This window comes from Amblyomma americanum, chromosome 4, assembly GCF_052857255.1.
Source record: "Amblyomma americanum isolate KBUSLIRL-KWMA chromosome 4, ASM5285725v1, whole genome shotgun sequence".
NCBI lineage: Eukaryota > Metazoa > Arthropoda > Arachnida > Ixodida > Ixodidae > Amblyomma > Amblyomma americanum.
Window position 1 is genome coordinate 217,689,731 of NC_135500.1, and position 22,634 is coordinate 217,712,364.

Genomic DNA, 22,634 nt, shown 5'->3' on the forward strand with positions numbered 1-22,634 from the left:
GGCCGCCACGTTGGCTGCCAAGAACGCGGCGAAAGTCTGTGCGTCTGTCCCTTCATTTAACGTGGAAGCTGGAAGCATGGAAAGTGGAAGCTTGGTGGGCACTGGAATCAACTATAGGGGCTTGGGGCCCCGCTATGCTGTAGACACTTGACTGTACTCGTAGAACAAAAGGGTTGACAAATGACTCTACCGAGTTCTCTCCGGTGTCCAAAAAACCGGTTTCGCCGGGGGGTCTTGAAAAGCATATGCCAAGTTTACATGAACTCGACAGTCCGGGCCGAGCTGATTATTCGATGATGATGATGGATTTTTATGGCGCAAGGGCATCTGTGGCCAAAGAGCGCCATGGCGCAAGGTAGTTTCGACTTCTCAAGGTGGTGTCATATACCCCTGTCACACGGGCACTTTCGATCCTCATTGAGTCAATGCTCATCGAACTCAATGCAGATCGACGGTTGTCACACGGCCACTTTCAAGCGCAATCGAGCTCGATCCTGCTTGACTCGATGCCGATTCCTCAAGAGTGCTTGAGGTTCCAAGCACAATCGAAAACACTCTCGCTCTCATGAAGCTATAAAAATAAACACAAGTTAACAATACCAAACCACAATTGTTGTCGTTGTAATTGATTAAAATGTAATACAGAGCATTTTTCAGGTACTATGCCAGCTTGTATGCAAACATTTTAAAATAATCTCCACACCACGCTCCAAGCTTCGCCGTCAGTGTAAACAAAGATGGCGTCCTCCTGCTCGTCGGCGCGGAAACTCTGGAGCGAGCGCGAGACAGCCGCTCTCATCGACTGCTGACAGGACCGAATAAATGATTTGCGGCGCCAGAAGAGAAACGCTGCAGTCTATGCAGAAATCGCGGAGGCGTTGAGGGCCCTCGGGTTGCATCGCACAGCAGCAGAGGTGCGCCACAAAAACCTGGCGCAGATACGCAATGTACCGATTTGGCTACGGATTTGGCTGCCGCTGCCCCTGACTGCACAGTGTTGCCGGACATCGCCATGTTATGGCTGTCGGCGGAACATTTGGCGCCACCTAACACACATGAGGGAAACTTCTCAATGAGCATTGAAAATGCCCGTGTAGCGCCGGATGTTTCGAGCGTGCTCGAAAATTTCGATACAGCTCGAGCTCAATGAGGATCGAAAGTGCCCGTGTGACAGGAGTAATAGACCCATTTCCGAAGCACTTCACCGTATATAAGCCGAGCACCAGACTAGGGGAAAGCTTATGCCTATTGTATCTCCGGTGGATACCCGGCGGCACTGTGGATCGAACCCGCACCTCCCGCATGCGAGGCGGATACTCAGACCGTCTTTTGAGAAGGAAAGCCATATGACTGGTCCTCTACTTTCTTCCTCGGTGTGCTTTCATTCCCCTCCTCCCCCCCCCCCCCAAAAAAAAAAAAAGGGTACATCAGTTAATTGACATCTGGCGAGTTCTGTAAATGTAGCAATAGAGTTTCTCAATATTACCTACAGGGAACCTGGCCCGGCTATTAGAGTGTTGGGTCGAAAACTTGTATTCTCCTTAAAAAAAAATCGCGAAAAAGTCGATTTTTGTAAAAAAAGAGTTTTTCGTACTAATTATACTCCAAACTATATCTCCGCAAAATATCCACACTCCAAACGATCTCAATGTATAAGAAAAATGAATATTTTGAGAGTCGTGCGGCCGCAAAACGAAGCGCGAGCTTCGAAATGACGTTGTCCTGCCAGTGTGTTATGCGCGAGAGCTCAAGTTAATTTTTTTTTTCTCGCTTTAAACAAAAATCACCTCGATTATAACTTCAGAAATGAAGTGAAACTGTTCTACTAAACCCGCCATCGTCTGTATTTTTACTTGGACCACCTCTGGTGTACTCAGTTTCACCCAACGTTACTATATAGTAACGTTGGTTTCATCAGCATTAGCATTTTTTATAGGTAATAGACTTCTAGGGAAGCAAGACAGTGATTTCGTAATTTCACTGAGGAAGTTGATGTTTTTTAAGGTCAAAATAGTATATTTTTTACATTGTATTTAAATTGTAAAAAAAATATTTATGCCGCCAAGAAAATACATGATCTTAATTGTATCAAAAGCTAAACTCTCTGAAGACGTTATTAAAAAAATTGTAGAGTGTTTTCTAAAAAAAGCTGGATTTTATTATCGATGATTGAGCGGCGCCTGATTTCACGCCTTTTGGAAATGTTCAAACTGAGCTCACCTCAAGAATAACTTTTTTTTTCAGCAAAAATATTTTAGGGTTACATTACGCACGTTGTGATAAGTTTCCATGAATTTTGTTGAACAAATCTGAGGTGGTCGAGCGCAACGTCTGGGACAGTGCCGAGCGAGAGGCAGGCGACTCATTTGGTTTCGCACCGCAAAAAAAAAAAAAAAAAGCTTGCCATATATTCTGGAGTGATGTGTGGAGTGTCAATGTCAATTACTGTTGCATGAAATTTGTATTCATAGCTTCATTCTCCAGTATTCGACAAACGATAGTGTGAATTATGATGCAAAGTTTGGTGCGAGACAAGGCTATCAAGCGACTGGTGCTGCCAAACCGACTTCATGATGAAATATCGCATGTGCAAGACTGTGCTATAGACAACGATTCGGCAATTCAACGGTTTGTGATTAAAAGCGGCAGTGTTAGCAGAATGAGAAGGACGTAGGTACCCGCCGCACCGCGATCCCACTGCAGCTGGACGTTGGAGCTCGCGCGGCGCCGAGCCCATCGTGCTGCAAGTGCGCAGTGTCAGGTCTCTGAAACGAAATGGGCCATGTAGCGTTTTGTCCAGCTTCCTTGCTCTTTATTTTCTTTTTTTTTGGAGGGGGGGGGGGGGGGTAAGTATTTGCAGCGTTCTAACATGCACGTCCACAACTTCCGCGTCAAATCGCGATGCTGCCCTCATTTAACTGTATGCAGCGATGTCGACATATACACATGTAACCATCCCTGATCATAGGTTCGAAGTAGCTTATGAACGTACCGAAAGTAAACTCTACGATGTAGCATTCAGCGAACAGCCCTACGCGAACATGCGAAGAGTGCAGCGATTCAGCGCTGAAGAAAATAAAAATAAGGCAGCAGAAAAGCCTTGCAAGCAGTGAACGCCAAGAATGAAACAGTAATAGAATTAGAAAAACTTACATACAGCATGAAAAGTGCACTTCAGAAACGCAAGGTTGCAGCTATTATGTTGCAGCGCAGCGCGGCTCATTTTTCAAACGTCTGGTTTCGTTACACTTGCATTCAACGAACAACTAGCGGCGCATAGCGAGTAGAGAAAGAATGACAGCGCTTTTTTGACATTTCTTTCGTCTTCGTTATTATGAGTAACTTTCGTATTAAGTTTTTAAACCGTTTTGTTTTAACAGCGTCGCTGGGTTTCGTAAAATAAAATGGCGCAGGTTTTAAACAATAAACGCAAAAGTTTTTGTTTCTTCCCAGCATTTTTTTTCACCGATATCCTAAAGATACGAAACTGAAGCAATTAAAACGTAAACAAGGAAATGTAAACTGTTCGGGACGCTGAGGGAAGGCTAATGAGGCGTTATACCAACCTGCTGGTAAGTCCATGTTTATTTGAAACTCCATACGTCTCCCCAGAGTTCTCAAGTCGCGCGCAAATGGACCCTGGGTTCAGCGATGCAGCGGCAGGTGCTTGTGTGGGGCCATCGCCACTTGATGACATCCCCCGAACAGGAGCGGGGGGACGCATTGCCACCGGATCGCCAACGAACAAGCTCTCCTGTTTTGTGGGCACGCTGACAAAGCCAGGCGCCGCGAAAAACGCGATTCCAGGCCTGGCGGTCGCTTTAATCCAACGAAGCTAGCCAGCGAGCGCTCTTTTTATTCGTTTTGGACGAGCTTGATCCCGCTTCGGCTCCCACCAATCATGGAGGAATGCACGGCTGCGCTTCTCACGGGAAAGTGGGGAGGCGACTGGTTTTCGCGTGCGTTGCGCTCCAAATTGTGCTTCATTTTGGCCCTGTGACGAACGTACCGCCGATTGGGAGCGATCCGTCACCAATCTGTAACGGTTTCGTCAAGTTTCGGCGCCGAGCTTTCAGTTTTACAAACCTGACCTAAATCCCGTCGGCTGGACGACGCCTTCTCGTTCTTGGGACGTGGAACGTCTATTGTTGTCCCAGGCCGGTTCTGAGGACTGTCGCGGAAGGGAGAGGGCGGGGTTGTTGCTTTCAAAGCTGGGGGGGCCCTTTCACCCTCACTTTTTTTTCTTAACGCGCTGTGAAGCCGTCTTTTTATGACTCGAATTTACGTGCCTTTGTGGGTGATTGACTCCGATGTCTTTTGTCCGCTGTGTGGAACATGTGACGGCAGGTGCGCGCTAGGCTTCCTTCGTGTCCCTATCACATGGGAAGCTCCCTTTATCGTTGGCCATCGTGCGGGCGTAGATAAGCGCTGTGGCTGGTCTCGGCAAGTCGCTTTTTGATTTTGGAGCGATTGGATTTTTCCGAGCGAGCGTCTTTCACGTTCTTTTCGTCACTTTTCGCTGTGCAGTGTTGCATTTCTAACGCGGTTCGCCGGTCACGTGTCGCGACTAGCAAGGCTTCCGTTTGCCGATTTTCGCTTAATTGCAAATAGACAATAAATACTGGAAGCAGTATATTTGCACGTTTAATTGCCTCCTAATGCTCGAACGTTGCAAATTTTGAATTTCGATCGCTCTCGAAGATTTTCGCATCCTAGCGAATGTTTTTAATTAAAATTTTCGTTTACACTGCAGTCCATATTCCTAGTTCACGAGTTTTCTACTCAGTGCGACGTGAGAGCCTGGATTCTCTTTTGCTGTGTGCAGTTTTTTGCTATTACAAGAAAGGCGTTTGTGCAGATGCACATTTTGTTGCCATGCATTTTATGAATTCAGCTTAGTTTGCCTCTCAGAGTTGCTACAGTTAAATAATTGGGTGAGTGATCTGGTAACACCTGTTCCCGCATCCTGTTCCTGGCAATGCAATGCTGGTCTTGCAGGCCCCTTCTCCTTGCTGATGGTGCGCTTCATGGGCAGTCAAATCAACAAATGCAAGTAACTGTAAGTATGCAGACTATGTACCCTCATATTGAAAGGATATACTTACATGGCCCATTTGCTATCAGCATATCAAAATTCTTTCATCACATATAGATAAATGAACTGTGAAAACTTCATCTGAAGCATTCCTCGCACTGCCACTTCAGTCCTCTTGCAGGCAGTGTTTATGGTCTGATGGAAGAAATAATCAATATCAAAGTTTCGTGCTTTGCCATCTTGCTGTTGTAACTCTGCTTACTGCTGCCCGGGTGATATTGACATAGGTTGAGGAATATATCAGTTTTAAACCTACAAGATAGATACTGTAATGGAATTGTGGTGGTGTGCCAAGAAGGAATTGGATATGTCACAATTAGGCAGGTAGTATTTGAGGTTGAGGGGCCGAGGATCTGCAACCGGGATGAATGGTAACAGTCTGCGGCACAGAAGCTTAGTGGTGGGCATTTTATTAGGTTACAAGTGACGCTCTTGTTGCAAGGTCTGGATTGTGAACTTTGTGCAATGAGTGTGCTAGGAGTGGCGATATTTTGTCATTGTTTCCAGCGGTTGCAGCACTAAGCATTAGATTACTTGCTAGCAGGATGCTTTTGTTGCCTGTACATAAAGGCTTGGGATTTATTTTTATCAACTGACATTCTTATCCCTTGTGTTCAACGGTATTACTTAAGTGCATAAGTTACCACTTGAGTGTTGACGGCTTCATAGTTTGCAGTTTCAGCCTGAAACTGCAGTTGCAAACTTTTGCTAGTGCGAAAAACGTGATGCGATATTTTGGCTTTGTGAGACCGTGTGTGTTCGTGGCTGACTTGTGTATGGTTCATTGGTAACTACAGCATGCACATTTTCTTTCGTCAATGTAAAAATTCTTGTGGAAACACTGACCTCTGGCATTTGAAAGCTTAAGCACTGCAATTAAATGGCCAGCATTCATACTGGCAAACTTTGTGACGTTTTGGTGGGAATGAGGCGCTTATTCCTGTACGGCGCATTTGATGAGTTGGTGTTCCTGCTGGAGCCTCGTTTTGTCTGGAAGATGTTGGTATCTTTTTATGTATCCATATGTAACGGTAGTCAAATCCATGTTCAGCGGGTGAGTGCCCAGCATTTGCTGTGGCACGTTACAGATGTCAAGTTTCAGGTTACTTCTAGGTGACTTAGGGAAACAGTGTTCCGTTGCTTCTGACCTTCTGACTTTCTGCCCAAAAAGTAGATTTTTAGTAGCATGGCAGCTGCTGAACAGTGAGCTCATAGTGGTTTGGCAATGCTGCTTATGCATTTACCTTCCTGGTCATTTCAGTCCTTTGTCATGCAGATTACTGGCCGATAGTGAATGGTTAGTTGTCTGTCTTCATTAGCAAACAAATCTGCGCTAACAAGCATTTCTCAGAGGCATTTAGGTATACTTCATTTTATACATAGCAGGCAACGCTGCGTAGACTGTAGAAATAGTGCGTCTGCTAAACCATATTACTCCGCCACGTATCATTTGTTCCTCTGGAAACTCTAGTGAATGTTTGGAAGAAAACTAAGTGCAATATAAAACGATGTAGCTTTGAAAATCACTATGGAAGCTATCAAGTGCCCATTGTGTTCTGGCCCTCTGGCTATAATTTTCACTGAACGTGAACTGCTTTTTGGGCACTGATTGAGCAGGAGCAATTCACCCTATCAACTGCTTATCATACCGCCACATGTAATTCTTGCTTCGTGAAGTCTGGAGCTACAGGACAGAAATGTGGCTACAGGTAAAACAAGTCAAACAAAGCAATGTGATAACTCTGCAAGAATCGCTGATGAATACGAACACCAGCCTGGGAAGGCTTCATAGCCAGATTGTTGACACTGTAGGACCGGTGTTTCTCGCTCATTGTAACCCTAACTGCTTTTTCTTATGTGTAAATTTCTTTGTCTTGAAGTATGTTTGGTGCCCACTTGCTGTAACTAAAAAGACTTAATTTGTTGTCCACAAGCGACGCCGATGACTGCTGCTGGGCGTCTGCAGCTTTGGTAGGCAGACTGGGCCACACCACTTGGCAGTGGTGCTTTCCGATCGATGTATGTGCATCCTAAGATGTAAGCAGTCATCAATTTTAGGTCACTGTTGCCAAACTATGCTTGATGACCCTTTGTATTTGCTAGAACTTGATCATGCGCTCTTCATAATTACTGACATTGCACATACGAAGCCCGCGGACTCGCTAGGCCTACTTGTACTGCTGAGTTTCGGAAGGTGAACATATGAAATGTAATATAAATACGGCTAAGGTGTACACAATAGCAGCTAGTTAGGTTGTCGTCTCATAGGCGTGAATGTTTCACTCAGCCGCCGATGCTGGTGCCGGCTGGTGCGTCGGCGACGTCGTGTATAATTGCAGATCAAGCCACCAAGTTGCCGACTCAGCGCCTCGCTGATGTTGCTGATCACCGTTAATAGTATGTCACGTTACAGTGCTGTAATGTCACTAATTTTACGGATATCGTTCCCAAGGTTGTACGCCACCAACTATCGTGATAGCATGGGTTCTTGTTCATGTGAAAGAGCATTTAAGGATGCTTTAGAGCTAAATTATTTTTTAAAAATTACCAGGGCACTTAAGTTTGCTTACGTGGAGGAATGCGAAAGCATGGAACTTTCTAGAACGCGTGTTTTTTCCAGGACGCCAGTATGTGATGATAACTTTTTATTTTTATTTTTTCTTCTTTTTTAGTATGGTTGCTTTTTACTTTATTCATTTTACTTTTAACGTCCAGGTGCTATGTCGATGTCCGTGGCTGTTTTGACAGCCAGGTTCAATGTCGACGTCCGTGGCTATTGTGTCATCGAAGTGTAATTAATTACAGTTCAGCAACCAAATATCTCCCACAGCAAGACCTCATCACACGCTATCTAACTTAATCAAACTTTTGCACATGTATATTTATAGAACGGCACAATCGTGCGGAGAAGCTATGTCGACGTCCGTGGCTATTGTGAAGTCAAAGTGTAATTTTTGCGTTTAATTAATTAACCAATTGCACAAAATCTGGCAAATTTTTCCGACAGCAAGATCTCATCATACACTATCTAACACTACCAAACTTTTGCATATTTATCTTAACAGAACGATGTAATTATGCGTGCGGAGAAAGCTTTGCTAACATGAAACACGGGACATAGCCATCTAATGCTTTCGAATTCATATATTTTAAGCATCTAATGCATCCAATACTTTGCCGTACTGTGACTTTGCATGTAGAGGAAACCCATAACAAGCTTTTTATAGCCTTAATATTTCCTGTCTCAACACCTTTAACTTCTCTTGTATTGTGCAGTGCGGCCAGGCGCGGCCCATCCCAGGCCCATCAAAACAATACATTGAGCCTGAGCAGTGCTCTAGTTCTGAGCAAGATTTTTGGGATTGGATTGTGCTCTGGGGGAGTGTTCAATGCACTTCTAGCAGCAATATAGCCTTACACATTTTTGCGATCTGTGCTAGTCTTGATGATGATTGTCAGTGTGACTGTGGCTGTAAAACTTGCATGCCTGTTTTTAAACAACTCTGCTGTGTTCTAGACTGGCGGCACCAGGAAAGTGATCACTTGAAAGAGTAGCCTGTGTACTTTATAGTGAAGTCTTGCTTAGAGAGATAGAACATGTCAAAACCTTATGCTATTTTTGGAATGGACTAGCCATTCGTGACCTTTTATGGATACTGTACACTTTGACGACACATGCAGAAATGATAGCTTACTGAGCTGATTTCAAGTCTTCCTCTTCAGATTTTAAGCTCTGACACCATTCACCTTGTCAACGGGTGTAGCACAGTGTGTTAGTAGCACATCATGTGTTATTGGGGAAGCTCCTGATTTGTTAGTGGTATTCTCTTCGCATGTCTTTCAGTTTTCCAATTTGCACTCTGTGGGACACCATTGGCAACATTAATATTGCCTTGTTAGCAGGCTGTTCTTCAAGTAGCAGTGATATCCCTCTGTACTTCCCGCCACCTGTGGTGTGAATGTTGGAGCAGGGAATGAGGTTTTGCTTGCTAGTGTCATCATGCACGTTACCTACTCCTATGTGTGAGTACTGCTTGCAGTCCTCATCAAACAAGAGAGCGTGCAGTTTGAAGCGTCTTGTAGTGCCCACTGACGCCGCAACACGGTGATGCTCAGTTTGGCGCTCCCAGCTCTGGCGCCTTGGTGCCAGCTGCGCAATTTCGTAGAAGGTGAAAATAAAGTGGAGCAGCACAAGCTGGGCACGTGCAGTTCGGTCCTAGAAGCCTGCTATGTTGCACCTCTAGTTTTGGCACTCCGCCGGAACCCCTTGATTTCCCGATAGTGCGGACTGAGAAATGACTGACCCTAGCAATCTATTACCCTCAGGAGACCTTCTGCCTAATGCCTCGGGCGCATGGGACGTTGCAGCAATTCAGCTCCGCCTGCCATCGTTCTGGTGCAAGAACCCGCAGGTGTGGTTCGCCCAGGTGAAAGCCATCTTCCATCTCCACCGTGTCACCTTGGAAACTTCTCAGTTTCACCACCCACTTTCTAGCACCGTGCCCACCGATGTACTTTCCCGTGCATCTGGTCAGGAAACGCGATGCAAGATCACTGACGGTGGCTTGTGACCTCCCCGGTCAACCCAGCCGCCTGTTCTTAGTCCTGGACCGCATTTCCGGCCTGCGCTTCCTCGTCGACAAGGGTGCCGGGGTCAACGTACTGCTGGCCCCCAAACATGACTGCACTTTTAAGTCTACTGGACCTCTTCTCTGTGCGGCGAACTCTTCCACCATCGCCACATATGATCTGCGGTCCCTTACTCTCAACATTGGCCTGCAGCCCACTTTCCGGTGGGTCTTCATCATAGCCGACGTCTATCAGCCCATCGTCACCTCCGACTTCTGGCCCATTTTGGCCTGGACGTCAGCATGCACTGCCATTGCCTCATCGACAGCAAGATGTGCCTCTCCATTGCTGGCGTTATGTTGGCTGTTGCTCCCACTGATTCCGATATGCCTATATGCTAAAGTTCTGAAAGACTTTCATGAGGTCACGGAACCCTGTAGCCTAAACCAGCCACCCATGCCCAGCGTAACCCACCACTTTGTTACGCGTGGTCCTCCCGTCAGCACGACCACGCCGTCTCTTGGGTGAGCATCTGGTGATTGCTGAAAGGGAATTAGAGCACATGCTCTAGCTGGATATAATACGACTTTCGTTCAACACTTGGGCCTCACCTTTCCATCTGGTGCCCAAGAAAGAACCAGGAGACTGCCGGCTGTGCAGATACTGGATGCTCAATGCTCACACGGTCCACGATAGCTATCTCTTTTCCCGCATCCAAGATTTCGCCACCAACTTGGAAGGATCCAATATCTTTAGCAAAGTGTACCTTGTCAATGCGTATCACCAAATTTCCGTCTAGCCTGGTTATATGCCGAAGACGACCATCACTACACCTTTCGGTCTGTTTGAGTACATTTGCATGCCTTTTAGGCTCCGGAACGCAGCTTAGACTTTTCAGTGATTTATTGCTGAGGTGACGTGCGGACTCCGGGCTGTATTTGCCTCCACTGATGACATCCTCATTGTGAGTTGCACACTGCAAGACCACGAGCGTCAACTCCGAGAACTCTTTCATCTCTCCAACAATTTAGCCCTGTAGTCAATGCCCAGAAATGTGTCTTCGGGTCTCCCGAGCTCGAGTTTCTGGGTCACCGCATCTTGGCGTTGGGAATTCATCTATTGCCTTCCCGTGTGAAGGCCGTGAAAAACTTCCCAGTATCCACTGCCCTGTGCAAGCTGTGGGAGTTCGTAGGCCTCGTGAACTTCTCACGGCGCTTTATTCTACACTGTGCCAAGCTTCTGCACCCCCCACCGACCTTCTTCGCACAACCAAGAGCTCATCCGCGATTTCGTTGTCATCCAAGGCTCAGTCTGCTTTCACGGCTGCTAAGCAAGCCGTTGCTGATTCGGTCCTTCTTATTCACCCAAGGACTGACGTGCCATTTCGCATCACGGTGGATGCTTCTAGCATGGCCACCGTCGCTGTCCTCTGGCAGCAAATCGACTCTGAGTGACACCTACTGGGTTTCCTTTCTCGGAAGCTCCAACCTGCTGAGACCCACCACAGCGTTTTTGGGTGTGAGCTGCCTGCCATCTACTCCACCATGCAGCACTTATGACATTTCTTGGAGGGCCAGCAATTTTACGCTCTGATGGATCATAGCCTTTGGCATATGTGTTCTGTACGAACTGTTCCAAGTATGTTGCACGAGAAATCCATCACCTGGCCTATATATCAGAGGTCACAATGGATATCAGCCACATCTAAGGCACCGACAAGGAGGCAGCTGACATTCTTTGATGCATCACCTCCGTTGGTACTTCTCCATCTGCTGTGGGCTGGGAGCGATTGGCCCAGGCACAAATAGAGGACCCTGAGCTGCAAGCCCTGCGTGACCACCCCTTTCACTCTGTCTGCAGCTGATGCCTTATCCGTTCGTGCCCTGATCTCTCTGGTGCTACACATCAAGGGCCCTACCTCACCTTTTCATTCTGGCTGCCTTTTGTCGAGCGATTTTCCGCTCACTTCATGACATCTGCCATCCCAGCATCCTAACCACACAGCGTCTCATTACCTAGAGGTACGTCTGGCCGAGTATTAACACTGATGTTCGCCAGTGGGCCCGCTTATGTCTTGCTTGCCAGACTGCCAGAGTGGCCCGCCACTTGAAGACTCCCATCCAGTCTTTCTTGCCACCTGGCTGTTGCTTTGTCCATGTTCATTTTTACTTGGCTGGACCGCATCCTCCCTCTCATGAGTGCCGGTGCGTTCTGACAATGATTGACCGCTTCACCCGTTGCCCAAAGCCGTGCCTGTTCCGGACATCACTGCGCAAACAATTGCCAAAGCCTTTGTTTCAGTATGGGTTTCCTGCTTCGGCTGCCCTGGCATTGTTACAACGGACAGTGGCCGGCAATATGACTGTACCCTCTTTCCCTCTTTACTTCCCTCGACCATACCATCCGTGTGCCAACAGCATCATTGAGTGGCTCCATCGCCAGCTCAAGGCTGCCCTCAGTGCGCGCCTGGACCGAGAGCACTCAGTTGACCACCTGCCTATGGTGCCTTCTGGCTTCCATGCAGTCCTTCAATGTGACCTTGGCTGTTCAGTAGCTGAGCTCGTCTTTGGTGCACCCCTGCGGCTTCCCGGAGACTTGTTCGTTCCTTTGGACCCTTTGCCATTGCCTCTGCAGTACCTCCAACGTTGGCTTACAGGACTGCACTCGACATCTGTGCCTGGCCTTACCTCGATCTTCTGATAATCGCATTTTTGCGCACCCAAACCGTGCATCTTCGGCGCAGGTTTTTTGGTGAGACGCTTTATAGCCGCCTTTTACACCCTCCTATGATGCGCTGTACCGCGTCCTCCACCAGGCGCTCGAGGAGGTGCTCTCGTTGGACCATCTCAAACCAGCCTACATTGAGAAACCTGCCACGGAGCTCCCCTCGGAAGTCAGCGGTATATCTGCCGATCTTCCTGTCACCAAGACAGCCTCATCTCTCCCTTGTCGGCGCTTCCATTTCGCTGTTTCATCTAGGCGGGGGTCCCTGTAGTGCCCACCGACGCCGCAGTGCGGTGATGGTCAGTTTGGCGCTCCCAGCTGGCACCTTGGTTCCAGCTTCGCAGTTCAGCAGAAGATAAAAATAAATTGGAGCGGCGCATGCCTGGGGCTAAAGCTGGGCACGGGCAGTTCTGTCCTAGAAGCCTGCTATGTTGCACCTCTAGCTTTGGCGCTCTACTGCAACCCCGCGATTTGCAGGGGCATCTGCAACATGCAGATGTTGGTGAGTTTCAACACTACAGGTTTCTGAGCATTTGCAGTGACGTCCCCGCAGTGGGATGAGGGTGAGTAGTGCATTACCACTGGCCCGAGCACCTGCGCTTAGCCGTGCGTGGCCCAGCCGTGTCCGGGGAAAAGGCAGTACTGGTGGTTGACCCGATGCCGAGCATATGGAACTTTAAGGCCCCTCAACAGAGGCCACACACCACTTTGGCCTCAGCTTCCTGTAGACGGCACCTGCAGCCTGACCAGACCAAGGGAAATTGGTAGTCGCCTTTCCTGTCCCCTTCACCTTTCACTTCCCATCTTCTTTCTCACTACTATCCTGTGTCCTCCTCGTTTCTCGGTTTTCCCTTTTTCATGGGCAGCTAGGGTTAACTTTGTGTGGACTAGCTACCCTCAGTTACCCCATATTTGGTTATTGTCGCGGTGTATAGCTGGCGAGGGCAGGACTTGCTTGCAAGTTCCTGTCCCATCCCCTCGTTGGGCTCCGTTGTGGGTGGCTGCCCCACTGAGTGAATAGAAAATTCTTTATGGCTGCTTCCTTTCTTGCAACCGATCGCCCTCCGAAATGAGTGCGCACCGAAGTGACTGCAAGTTTCTTTAAAAAAAATTGCAAACAACTTTCCAAATGTGGTCCACTGCGAACACGTGGACATAACTGCACGACTGGTGTCACCCTTTCTTGTAACAAGAACCCTAACCAAAAGCATCGGACAAGGCTACAAAATCAAGAAACTGGCAAATAGTGACCTCCTGTCGGAAGTCCTTTACAATCATCAATACTAGAAGTGGTCACGAGTGACAGGTTTTGGAGAAATACCAGTGACAAACAGCCAGCACCATTCATTGAATACTGTTCGCAGAGTAATTTCTGATGACCTGAAGTATCTAACAGAAGAAGTAGTCCTCGATGGACTTAAAGGACAAGGCGTAACAAATGTGTACAGGATCAGAATAAGGCGTGACAACGCGGAAACACCAACGAAGCACGTTGTTCTCACATTTTCCTTTAGTATACTACCCGATTCTGTGGGGGTAGGCTACACAAAGCTCAAACTTGTACCATACATACCCAATACACGTTGATGCTACAAATGCCAGAGGTATGGCCACGATTCGCAGAGCTGCCGGGGCCAACAGACCTGCGCCAAATATGCTTCTCATGACCATCCTGCTGAAAACTGATGTTGAACCACCCCATTCCCCACCACTTCAGGTCTGAAATTTGTGCCTCTTTCCATGCCAATCCTCAGTGTGCCCATACTGGCGTGGTGAAAACCTTAAAAAATTTCTCAACGTTATTATTGCCGCGGCATATATGCCTAGATTCGTAAATATGTCCGCTCCTGTATCACCTGTCAGCGGCGCAGGTCATCCGTACCCTGTGTAACTGGCCCGTTGCAACCACTCCCATGCCTGGCACGACCTGTCTTTCATGTTGGTGTTTACCTCTACGGGCCGCTTCCCTGCACGGTCTCTGGGAACCGTTAGATTATCATTGACATCGACCACCTCAGCTGGTAGGCCGAGACAGCCGCCCTGCCCGCCGCTACTGCCTGCGAAGTTGCTTTGTTCCTGCTGCACTATTTTGTTCATCACCACTGCGTGCCGCGTGAGTTGCTAAAGTGACAGAGGTCGCTTCTTTCTTTCCCACGTCGTTGAAGCTCTGCTTGCCGAATGCCGCATTGTACATTGGACCGCTACTGCCGACCACCCCCAAACTAATGGGCTGACCGAGCAGTTTAATTGTATTGCTCGGAGACATGCTCACGATGTACGTCGCACCAGATCATACCAGTTGGGACGCTGTCCTTCCTTTCATGACGTACGCATACAACGCCGCCACGCAGTTGACCACCGGCTTTACCCCTTTCTTCCTGCTGTATGGGCGTGAGGAATCGTCCACGTGGACACCATCTTACTTTATACTTCTGACGCTTCTGAGTGGGTGCCCCTTTCAGAAGTTGCAAAGCATGCGGACGAATGTCGCCAGTTGTCCCGTTTTTTTTACCTCAGAATCCCAAAGGCCGCCAAGAGCATCGTCACGGTAAAAATCAGACACCACACATTTTAAAGTGAAAGCTTTACTACTCCAGCCAATGAGCCATTTCGGCTCGTCACGCACTTCAGCCGTATGTGCGGTCCCACGAACAACCTTGAGCCGCCGTTGCCTAGCAACGCCGCAGCCACGCTTCAACAGATGGCGCCGCCGTCGACGACGCCGCTCGCTCCACCAGATGTGCTCCGCTGGGGTAGAGGGGAGGAGGTGTCGCCTCGCGGGGTATATATATATATATGTGCTTTGCCTCAATGTATTGTAGTTGTTATGGAGAGCGCGAAAGAGACGCAACAACGACAGAATGAAGCGATGAAGAGGCAGCGCGCTCAAGAGACGGCAGAAGAGCGCGCCGCACTACTCGAGAAGCGTCGTAACCAAGATGCGGCTAAAAGAAGTCGTGCCATGTCCCGGAGTGACTCTTCAACTGCGGAAGAGACCAGTTTGAGTTCTCGAGAGTGTCGGAATGAGATGCTGCGTAGACGACGTGCCGAGGAAACGAAGCTTTCACAATTCAACTACGCTTAACCAGAGCTAAACCACAGCTAATTTTTTCTTACTGGATCACACGTTTGCTCTGGGTTCCAGGCACACCACCGGGACTGTCTTCAAAACTTCGCACTGAATACCACGGCCCTTATTGCATCTTCCAGCAACCATCTACTGTCAATTACATTGTGGAGCCTCTCATTCCCTCTTTGGACTTGCGCCATCGTGGCCAAGAAACTGTTCACGTTGGCCGCCTCAAGATCTACGACCCGCTCCTCTTGCCCTCGCCTCAGGTCGCCAGGATGGCTCCTCTTCACTTCCAGGACAAAGTGTATATATCGCTGAATAAGGTGTCCGGAAATGAGCATCAGAATGTAAAAATAGTTTCTTTGCGAAAGAAATATTGATGCGCAATTATTCTTATCCGGTCAATACTACACACATTAAAGAACATTGATGGGAATTTCCATGGCTCTGATTACACCATTTATTTTGTAAATATACCTTTCTCAAAGCTCCACAGTACTAACTTTGTTTTGTTTAGCTTTTAACTTCGAAATGGCACAAGTTTTTTTCAGTGAAACTTGTTGAGCTTCACACAGACTTGTAGATAAAACATCCAGGCAGGCTTCAATAACTTTGTCACTACAGAAGCTAAGGTGCAATACAAAATCCTTACACCTTGCGACGTACCATCCCTCATTAAGGATTGTAGCAGCTTGCGGCAGTTGGGATTCGAACTGAATGCTTTTGTTTCAAACGGAAGTCTAGTTGTGTTCTCTTTGGACAGCATTATGGGCCACAGTGCAAGTTGTGCATGCGGGTTGAATATAAAAGCTCTTGACTCTGCTGTCAGGAACAGAATTCGTACTGAAGATAGTGTTTTGCATTACTTGGAAGATGGCTCATACTGGATGAAGTGTTTATTCCACCAGCCTACTTTTTATCCCATTTTTTTATGGCTTGACATTTTTTCTGAATACTTTACCCTGCATAATGAATTTTGGGTGATTTCTTGGGGAAAAAAGTGGGTTCAATAAATGTTTTTTTTTCCACATGTGAACATATACTTAAATTGTCATGTGATCATCTGCCTGAATGAATAACAAATTTTGCATTAGGGGAAAGTAACGAGGGCCGTTAATGAACTTTGTTGTTTTCTCATAGGAGTAGATAGTTCAGCAGTTGAGTAAGGCATTGAAAAGACTTGTTAAAAAAGTCTGTTTGTCAAGCCCTGCTTTGGTGCCACTCATTGGAACCGATGTCAGAAAAGCAGTCGCCACCATCTGCTACCATGTGGGGAAAAGTTCATTGTTTGGGTGAGCAAGCATTCTGCATAGTTCAAAAGTATCTTTTCCATCCTTGTACAATTATGTAGGAATGAGATATCTCTTTCAAATAGCTTTGGCCTCCTTTAACCCCACTTTTTGCGTAGTGCATTTGTATTGAACTGCAACTTCCCCTGATTTGTCAGATTATTACATTCTGAGTATTCTCGGGTAAGGGCTGGGAAGTGCAAATTTGTGTCTGAAGGATGTCTTTTCCCATTTCTATAACCTGCCTGATCTTTTCTTAGGTTTGCAGGTAACCTCATCGTAATTCTGTGAGGCTGCACAAGATGGACCTTGAGGGGGAGGCGACAACACCTAGTAACGAGAACATGGCTGTGGCAGTGCGGGAGGTGAACAACAACACAAGCACAGGGAACACCAAGTCTGGTGAAGAGCGCGAGCGAGACAATCGCTCGTTCGAGTGTGATGTCTGCTTTATGCGCTTCACGCAGTTTGCCAACATGCGACGACACAAGCTCAGCCATTCTGGCATCCGTCCTTTTGAATGTCGCCTGTGCCTTCGGCGCTTCTTCCGCAAAGACCACCTTGTTGAGCACACAGTTCGCAAGCATTCAAAGCAGAGACCACTGCGCTGCCCCTTCTGTGCAAAGACGTTTCCCTCGGTCCCCATGCTCAAGTGCCACTTGTCGAACGCCCATTCATCTGGCTACAGCCCACGCAGCAACATCTGTAACATCTGTGGCTTTGTTGCTACCTCGGCTGGAGGAGCCAAGATTCATTACATGACCTACCATGTCCGAAGAGCCCTGCGTTCATCGTCTCCAACTGCGGATTCACCAGGCCTCGCTTCCTTGCTTTCCTCACCGTACCAGGGTCCGAATGGTGAGGTCTGCACCTTGGGTCCTACTACTATGGGCACGATGGACATATACCGCAATGAATCCTCTGAGGATGGTGTGAGCGCCATCGAGGTGCACCATATTGAAGGTGACTACTCAGAGATATCGCCTCGAATCACTAGCGTCACATCACAGCGTGACTCCGCTGAAAAGATCGTAGATGATGGAGATGAAGATGATGACGATGGCATGGTGGTGGTTAAATCTGAGATACAGGAAGGGATGGCAGATACGCTTGGAGGTAATCATGGTGACAGCAACAACAACACAAGCACCAGCAACAACAACAGCGCTGCTGCCACCACTGATGCAGGAGCAGCAGGGGCTGATGAGAATAGGGATTCACCTCACAACACCCAAACCTCCACTGAAGACCATGGGTTCATTACATCTGATACAGGAAACTGGACCATGCCTTCTTCATCTTCGTCACAGGAGCATTGCTCTCTCGGGACAGGGGGGCAGTGGAGTGCAACTTCAGTGCATGGAAACCACGACCTTGGCATAGTTATTTCGCCGCCCCCAACTGGAGCATTTGGATCCACTTCTACTGGAGACAAAGGTGACGAGAAGCAGATGCGCAGTACCCCCGAGACATCTACTGCTGACGGCGACAGTGGTGTCGACATGCGCTACCCGAGCCCTCTTGCCTGCCAGTACTGTGACGTTGTCTTCTACGACCGCACCTTGTATCTACTTCATCGTGGCGCTCACTCTTTCCGTAAACCTTGGAGGTGCAACCTTTGTGGTCACCAGTGCAAACACAGGTACGATTTTGCCAGCCACCTGGTTGCTCACCCGCACATCTGACAACGCGTGCCGGTTGATCACTGCAGAGCACCACCTCGTATGTGAGATGTGGTTTGCACACATTGCATTTTTGTTGCTGGCTTTTTAGTCGGCAACAGGCATTGCTGCTAGAATGGCAGGGACGCGCGTCACCATTTTTAAGAGCTCTCAACTTCGAGGCCATTGATGTCTTATGTTCGTTTAATGTGCTTGACGAATGAACTGGCGTGAAGGACAAGTCTGAAACAGCGATCAACCGGTGAAGACTCGGCGCATAATCGACGAGTTGCATCTCAGCAAACATATGACTGTAATCTTCGTGCTTTGAATGTGGCAAGCCACAGCTGCTCCTTCGAATACAAGCGGCCCAGTTGTCTTGCATTTGTGAAAGGAACAAGTTTTGTTATGTGAGACAAGGGAAACCATCTTACAAGCATTCTGAAGATCCTGTGCCTTATTCACTGTTAAAACAGCATAATTGCAGTTTTTACTGTGCATGCTACAAGAGCCATCTGGCTCCTTTCTACTCACAAATAACCGTACTCTGTGTCCAGGCCTTGCGTGGATTCTTTATTTTTTTTTGTGGTATTGTGTTGCAGCATAATAATGTTGCAGGAGTCCTTTTGCTCGCAATGTTAACTAACCATTCACCATTTTCTCATATGCACCACCAAAGTGCCTTGTCGTGCTAAAGGTAAACTGAACCTGTTCTCCCGGTTTTTGGGTGAATCTCAGTGAGAACCTTTCTATGCTCATGGCCACAGGCCATTGTAAATTTTCTACAGCTTGAATGCATGCTATATATCATATAAATATGACTCCTTGCATTTTTAAAATGCAGGGCCTCTTTTTTTTTAATGTTTGATGGCATATACACTCATGTTATATGCATGTCGTTGCTAGCCAGCACTGGTTGATTCTACTGAGTAACATAAGATTTCCGGATAAGTAGTGGTGAGTATAGTTCTGTTGAAAGTTTGAGTTGTTTTTAGCACCACGGTTTGTAATGCAGTGTACTGGTAACTAATTTGACTGGATAATGGCAATACTGCAATGAATGCATAATCTTGCGACGTGAGCGGTGCCCAGGTCACAAGCATTTGTTTTTCTTGCTTGTTTGCTAGGTCTTTTAGCTATAGTATGGGAAAAGTGCATTTTCTGCTCTCTGTGGAGCTTGAAATGTTGCTTTTGAACAGAGCTGAGTGCAGAAGGCAGATTCAAACTGCACCAGTGCATCCAAGAAAAATGGACTGGAGTTTGTACATGTTGTGTGGTGTTAGCATGCGTACTGTGCTTTTCATATGTTATTGCATTAAAAAAATGCTTGGAATGGACTCTTGTGGTCTTGGAATGTCGAGACTGATGAATTCTAGGAATATGTTGTGACGCACATGATTTCAATATTCGCTCTCTATTTTCAGTAACTACTAACATTAGTTCTATTTTATCGCTTCACTTGGGCACTGAGTAAATATGCAAGTACAGTTTTTTTTTTGTTTTGCCTCATGTAGACCATATGCCTTGTTATGGCGGAGTTATACATTCCTATGATGATGGTACTTTTAATCACGAGCCTTTCTGCATTCATCACCAAAATTGGTCCAGGTTACAAAGCCTACTGAAGCTAACTGTTGATATATTTTTACTGGCCTAATGCTGCTAGATGTCTATCCTTGTGATTGTTGCGTGGCATGGTGTGTTGAACAAACTATCCCTTCCCGTCCTTTTTTTTATTAGACACCTTTAGCAGTACCGTGCACCGTGTTACCATTACCATTCTCAGAGTACCAGGAGCCCGCCCACTGCCAGTACCCGCATGCTGATTGGTCCCGATGCTGCAGGCGCGCACGTAGCTGCTGGGTATCTGGCGCCATATGGCGCCTTCAAGGTGATTTGCGCATGCGCACCGACTGTGCGCGGGCTCCCGGTACTCCGGTAACACTAACGGTAACATGGTACATGGTATGCTAAAGACGTCTATTGTGGAGATCACTGCTGTGCTGGCTGCTGTATGGTGCAAAATGCCAGCTTTGTTCTCTACCTTCATACCGGTGTATCAAGTTGCAAATATGTAGCTTGGAAAATGCAATATATGTAGTGTGTTATGTGTGGCTGTGCAGGCTAGAGCTTGCTTCTCCCAGCATGTTGCTGTCATTTCAAAAGCTGTGTGTGCAATATGGTGTTGGGATCCTTAAGTCTTTGTGCAGCAGTTTTTTTGTTTGCTTATGCTTGTATGTCTGTTTGCCTTTTGTTGCTTGACGATAAGAGGACAGCATAACTGTCTGGACAACTTTAGTCTTCCCTGTTTCTTGTTAAGTAACAGAGACAGGCATCGCGCTTTGTTTGGATGTGAAGTTTGGTTTTGAACCCTCAAGACGGTCGCCTCTAATGCTTGTCAGTGCCTTACTACATGGTTGAAAATCATGAAATGCATTTAAGATTTTCTCTATTTTCGACTGTTGCCGCAATGCCACTGTGCCTTAATGAGGCTGCAAATTGAAACTCTTCAGATTTTCTGAAGGTACTCTTTTTCACCATGATGCACTTTAGATAGAGTATTTTGGTGACACTGGTTCCTGGTACATCTATGGCTGAAAAAGTAACTCCCTATTTTTCTCTTTGCCAAACAAGAAGTGTAACCGGTTTTCTTGGCATATAAAGTCTCCATTTATACCTTGGACTTGAATTCTTGTGTTTTACATTTTTTGTACTCGTACACCTTGGTTTCTTGGTCAAAATGTGACACTGTGTTCTGCCACATAATATATCTTGCACCATGTGCAGTGTGCGACTCAATGTTGCTATTTTCCTGGGCTAAAACTGCCTCATCTACTTCCAAACGAAGTTAAATCTCAATATAACGAACCTCAGTTGAACGAAATTTGCAAAGTAATGCATTTTTTTTTGTTTCCCAGCATCTGCCTAATTGAAAGCTAAGTATTTTGTTTTGCAAGTTAACGAAGTAATTTTAGACCACACTTTCTATTCAGCTTAGTCCTTGCATATCGCATGCATGCAGCAGGAGCCTCCTTGACAAGAAGGTGAAAATGAAAACATTAGCTGAGCCAGAGAGTGATTTGTATGCGTCCTTTTATGCAAAAATGTTGCCGGTGGGTTTTATAGAGCAGAACGTATGAAACCAGCTGTAGGTGCGCTCCACCAACAGCCTTTTGTGTAGTGCGGCGAAGCCTGCCACCTGTCATCGGCACGGGCCTCTGTGCTGGTGGTGGTTTGATTTTGTTGCGTGGCGGCCAGCCGAAGAAGGAGACACGATGATCGATGGCAATGAGATGATTTAATGGTCTCTGGCCTAGCGCGAGCGCTCCTGCCCATGCCACTGCACAGTTCGTCGTTTTCGTCACACTACCCGGGGCCACCGAGCGATCGTCCCGATCGGTGACAAAGAGACGCATGAAGTGGTTACGGGCTTAAAAGGATGGTTGGACAAACGAGAAAGTGGTGAGGTGCTGGCTGCCACGATCAATGATAATGACAATGATTCCTGGATCACGAAGCTTCCGGGCCGCAGGTCGCCAGGAACCGACGGTCGAGGCCCCAGGACACGCTGAACAGCCTGGGTAGGGGAATGGTGTCTTCAGATGTAAGCGGCGTCTCGGGGTCGGTGGGGTTGAGTGATCTGGGTGGGGGATGGGGCGGGGAGAACAACGGAGAGGTCGGTTCGGGTCTGAAAGGCTGGGGCACGGCTGAGCGACGCATGCCAAGAACTCGCGGCTTACGACCACGGCTGACGCAGGACGCCGAAGCTCCCTGGGCCAGGATGTCGATGGTACCCCGCAAGCTCCACAAAATGTTACATGGCGGCCAACCGAAGAAGGAGACATGATGATCGATGGCAATGAGATGATTTAATGGCTGCTGGCCCAGTGCGAGCGCTCCTACCCGCGCCACTGCACAGTTCGTCGTCGACTTCGTCACACTACCGCGATCGTCCCGATCGGTGACAAAGAGACGCGCGAAGTGGTTACGGGCTTAAGAGGATGGTGTGTATATATATATCTATATATATACACACACACACACATACATACCTGGGCAGGTTGGCCTCCGCAATACTGGCTTCAGGCAAACAGACACCGGCTCTGTGCGTGCGTGCATGCATATATAGACCTAGCAACCTGCCCACCATGTCAGGCAGCAGGGCATCTAATCATGAGAGGCTGCATGCAACCAAAGTCCCACTCATGGCAGCGGCAGCGCCA

The 22,634-nt window shown here is 47.5% G+C and overlaps 1 protein-coding gene across 1 annotated transcript; it reads left to right on the forward strand.

Annotated features, from left to right (window-relative positions):
- The first annotated feature begins 3,492 nt into the window (after positions 1–3,492).
- LOC144129353 (uncharacterized) lies at positions 3,493–21,094 on the forward strand. The gene is made up of 3 exons (XM_077663421.1): positions 3,493–3,572; positions 4,999–5,059; positions 17,011–21,094. The coding sequence occupies exon 3, from the start codon at positions 17,053–17,055 to the stop codon at positions 18,433–18,435; it is 1,383 nt and encodes a 460-aa protein (XP_077519547.1). The 5' UTR covers positions 3,493–3,572; positions 4,999–5,059; positions 17,011–17,052; the 3' UTR covers positions 18,436–21,094.
- Positions 21,095–22,634: the final 1,540 nt, after the last annotated feature.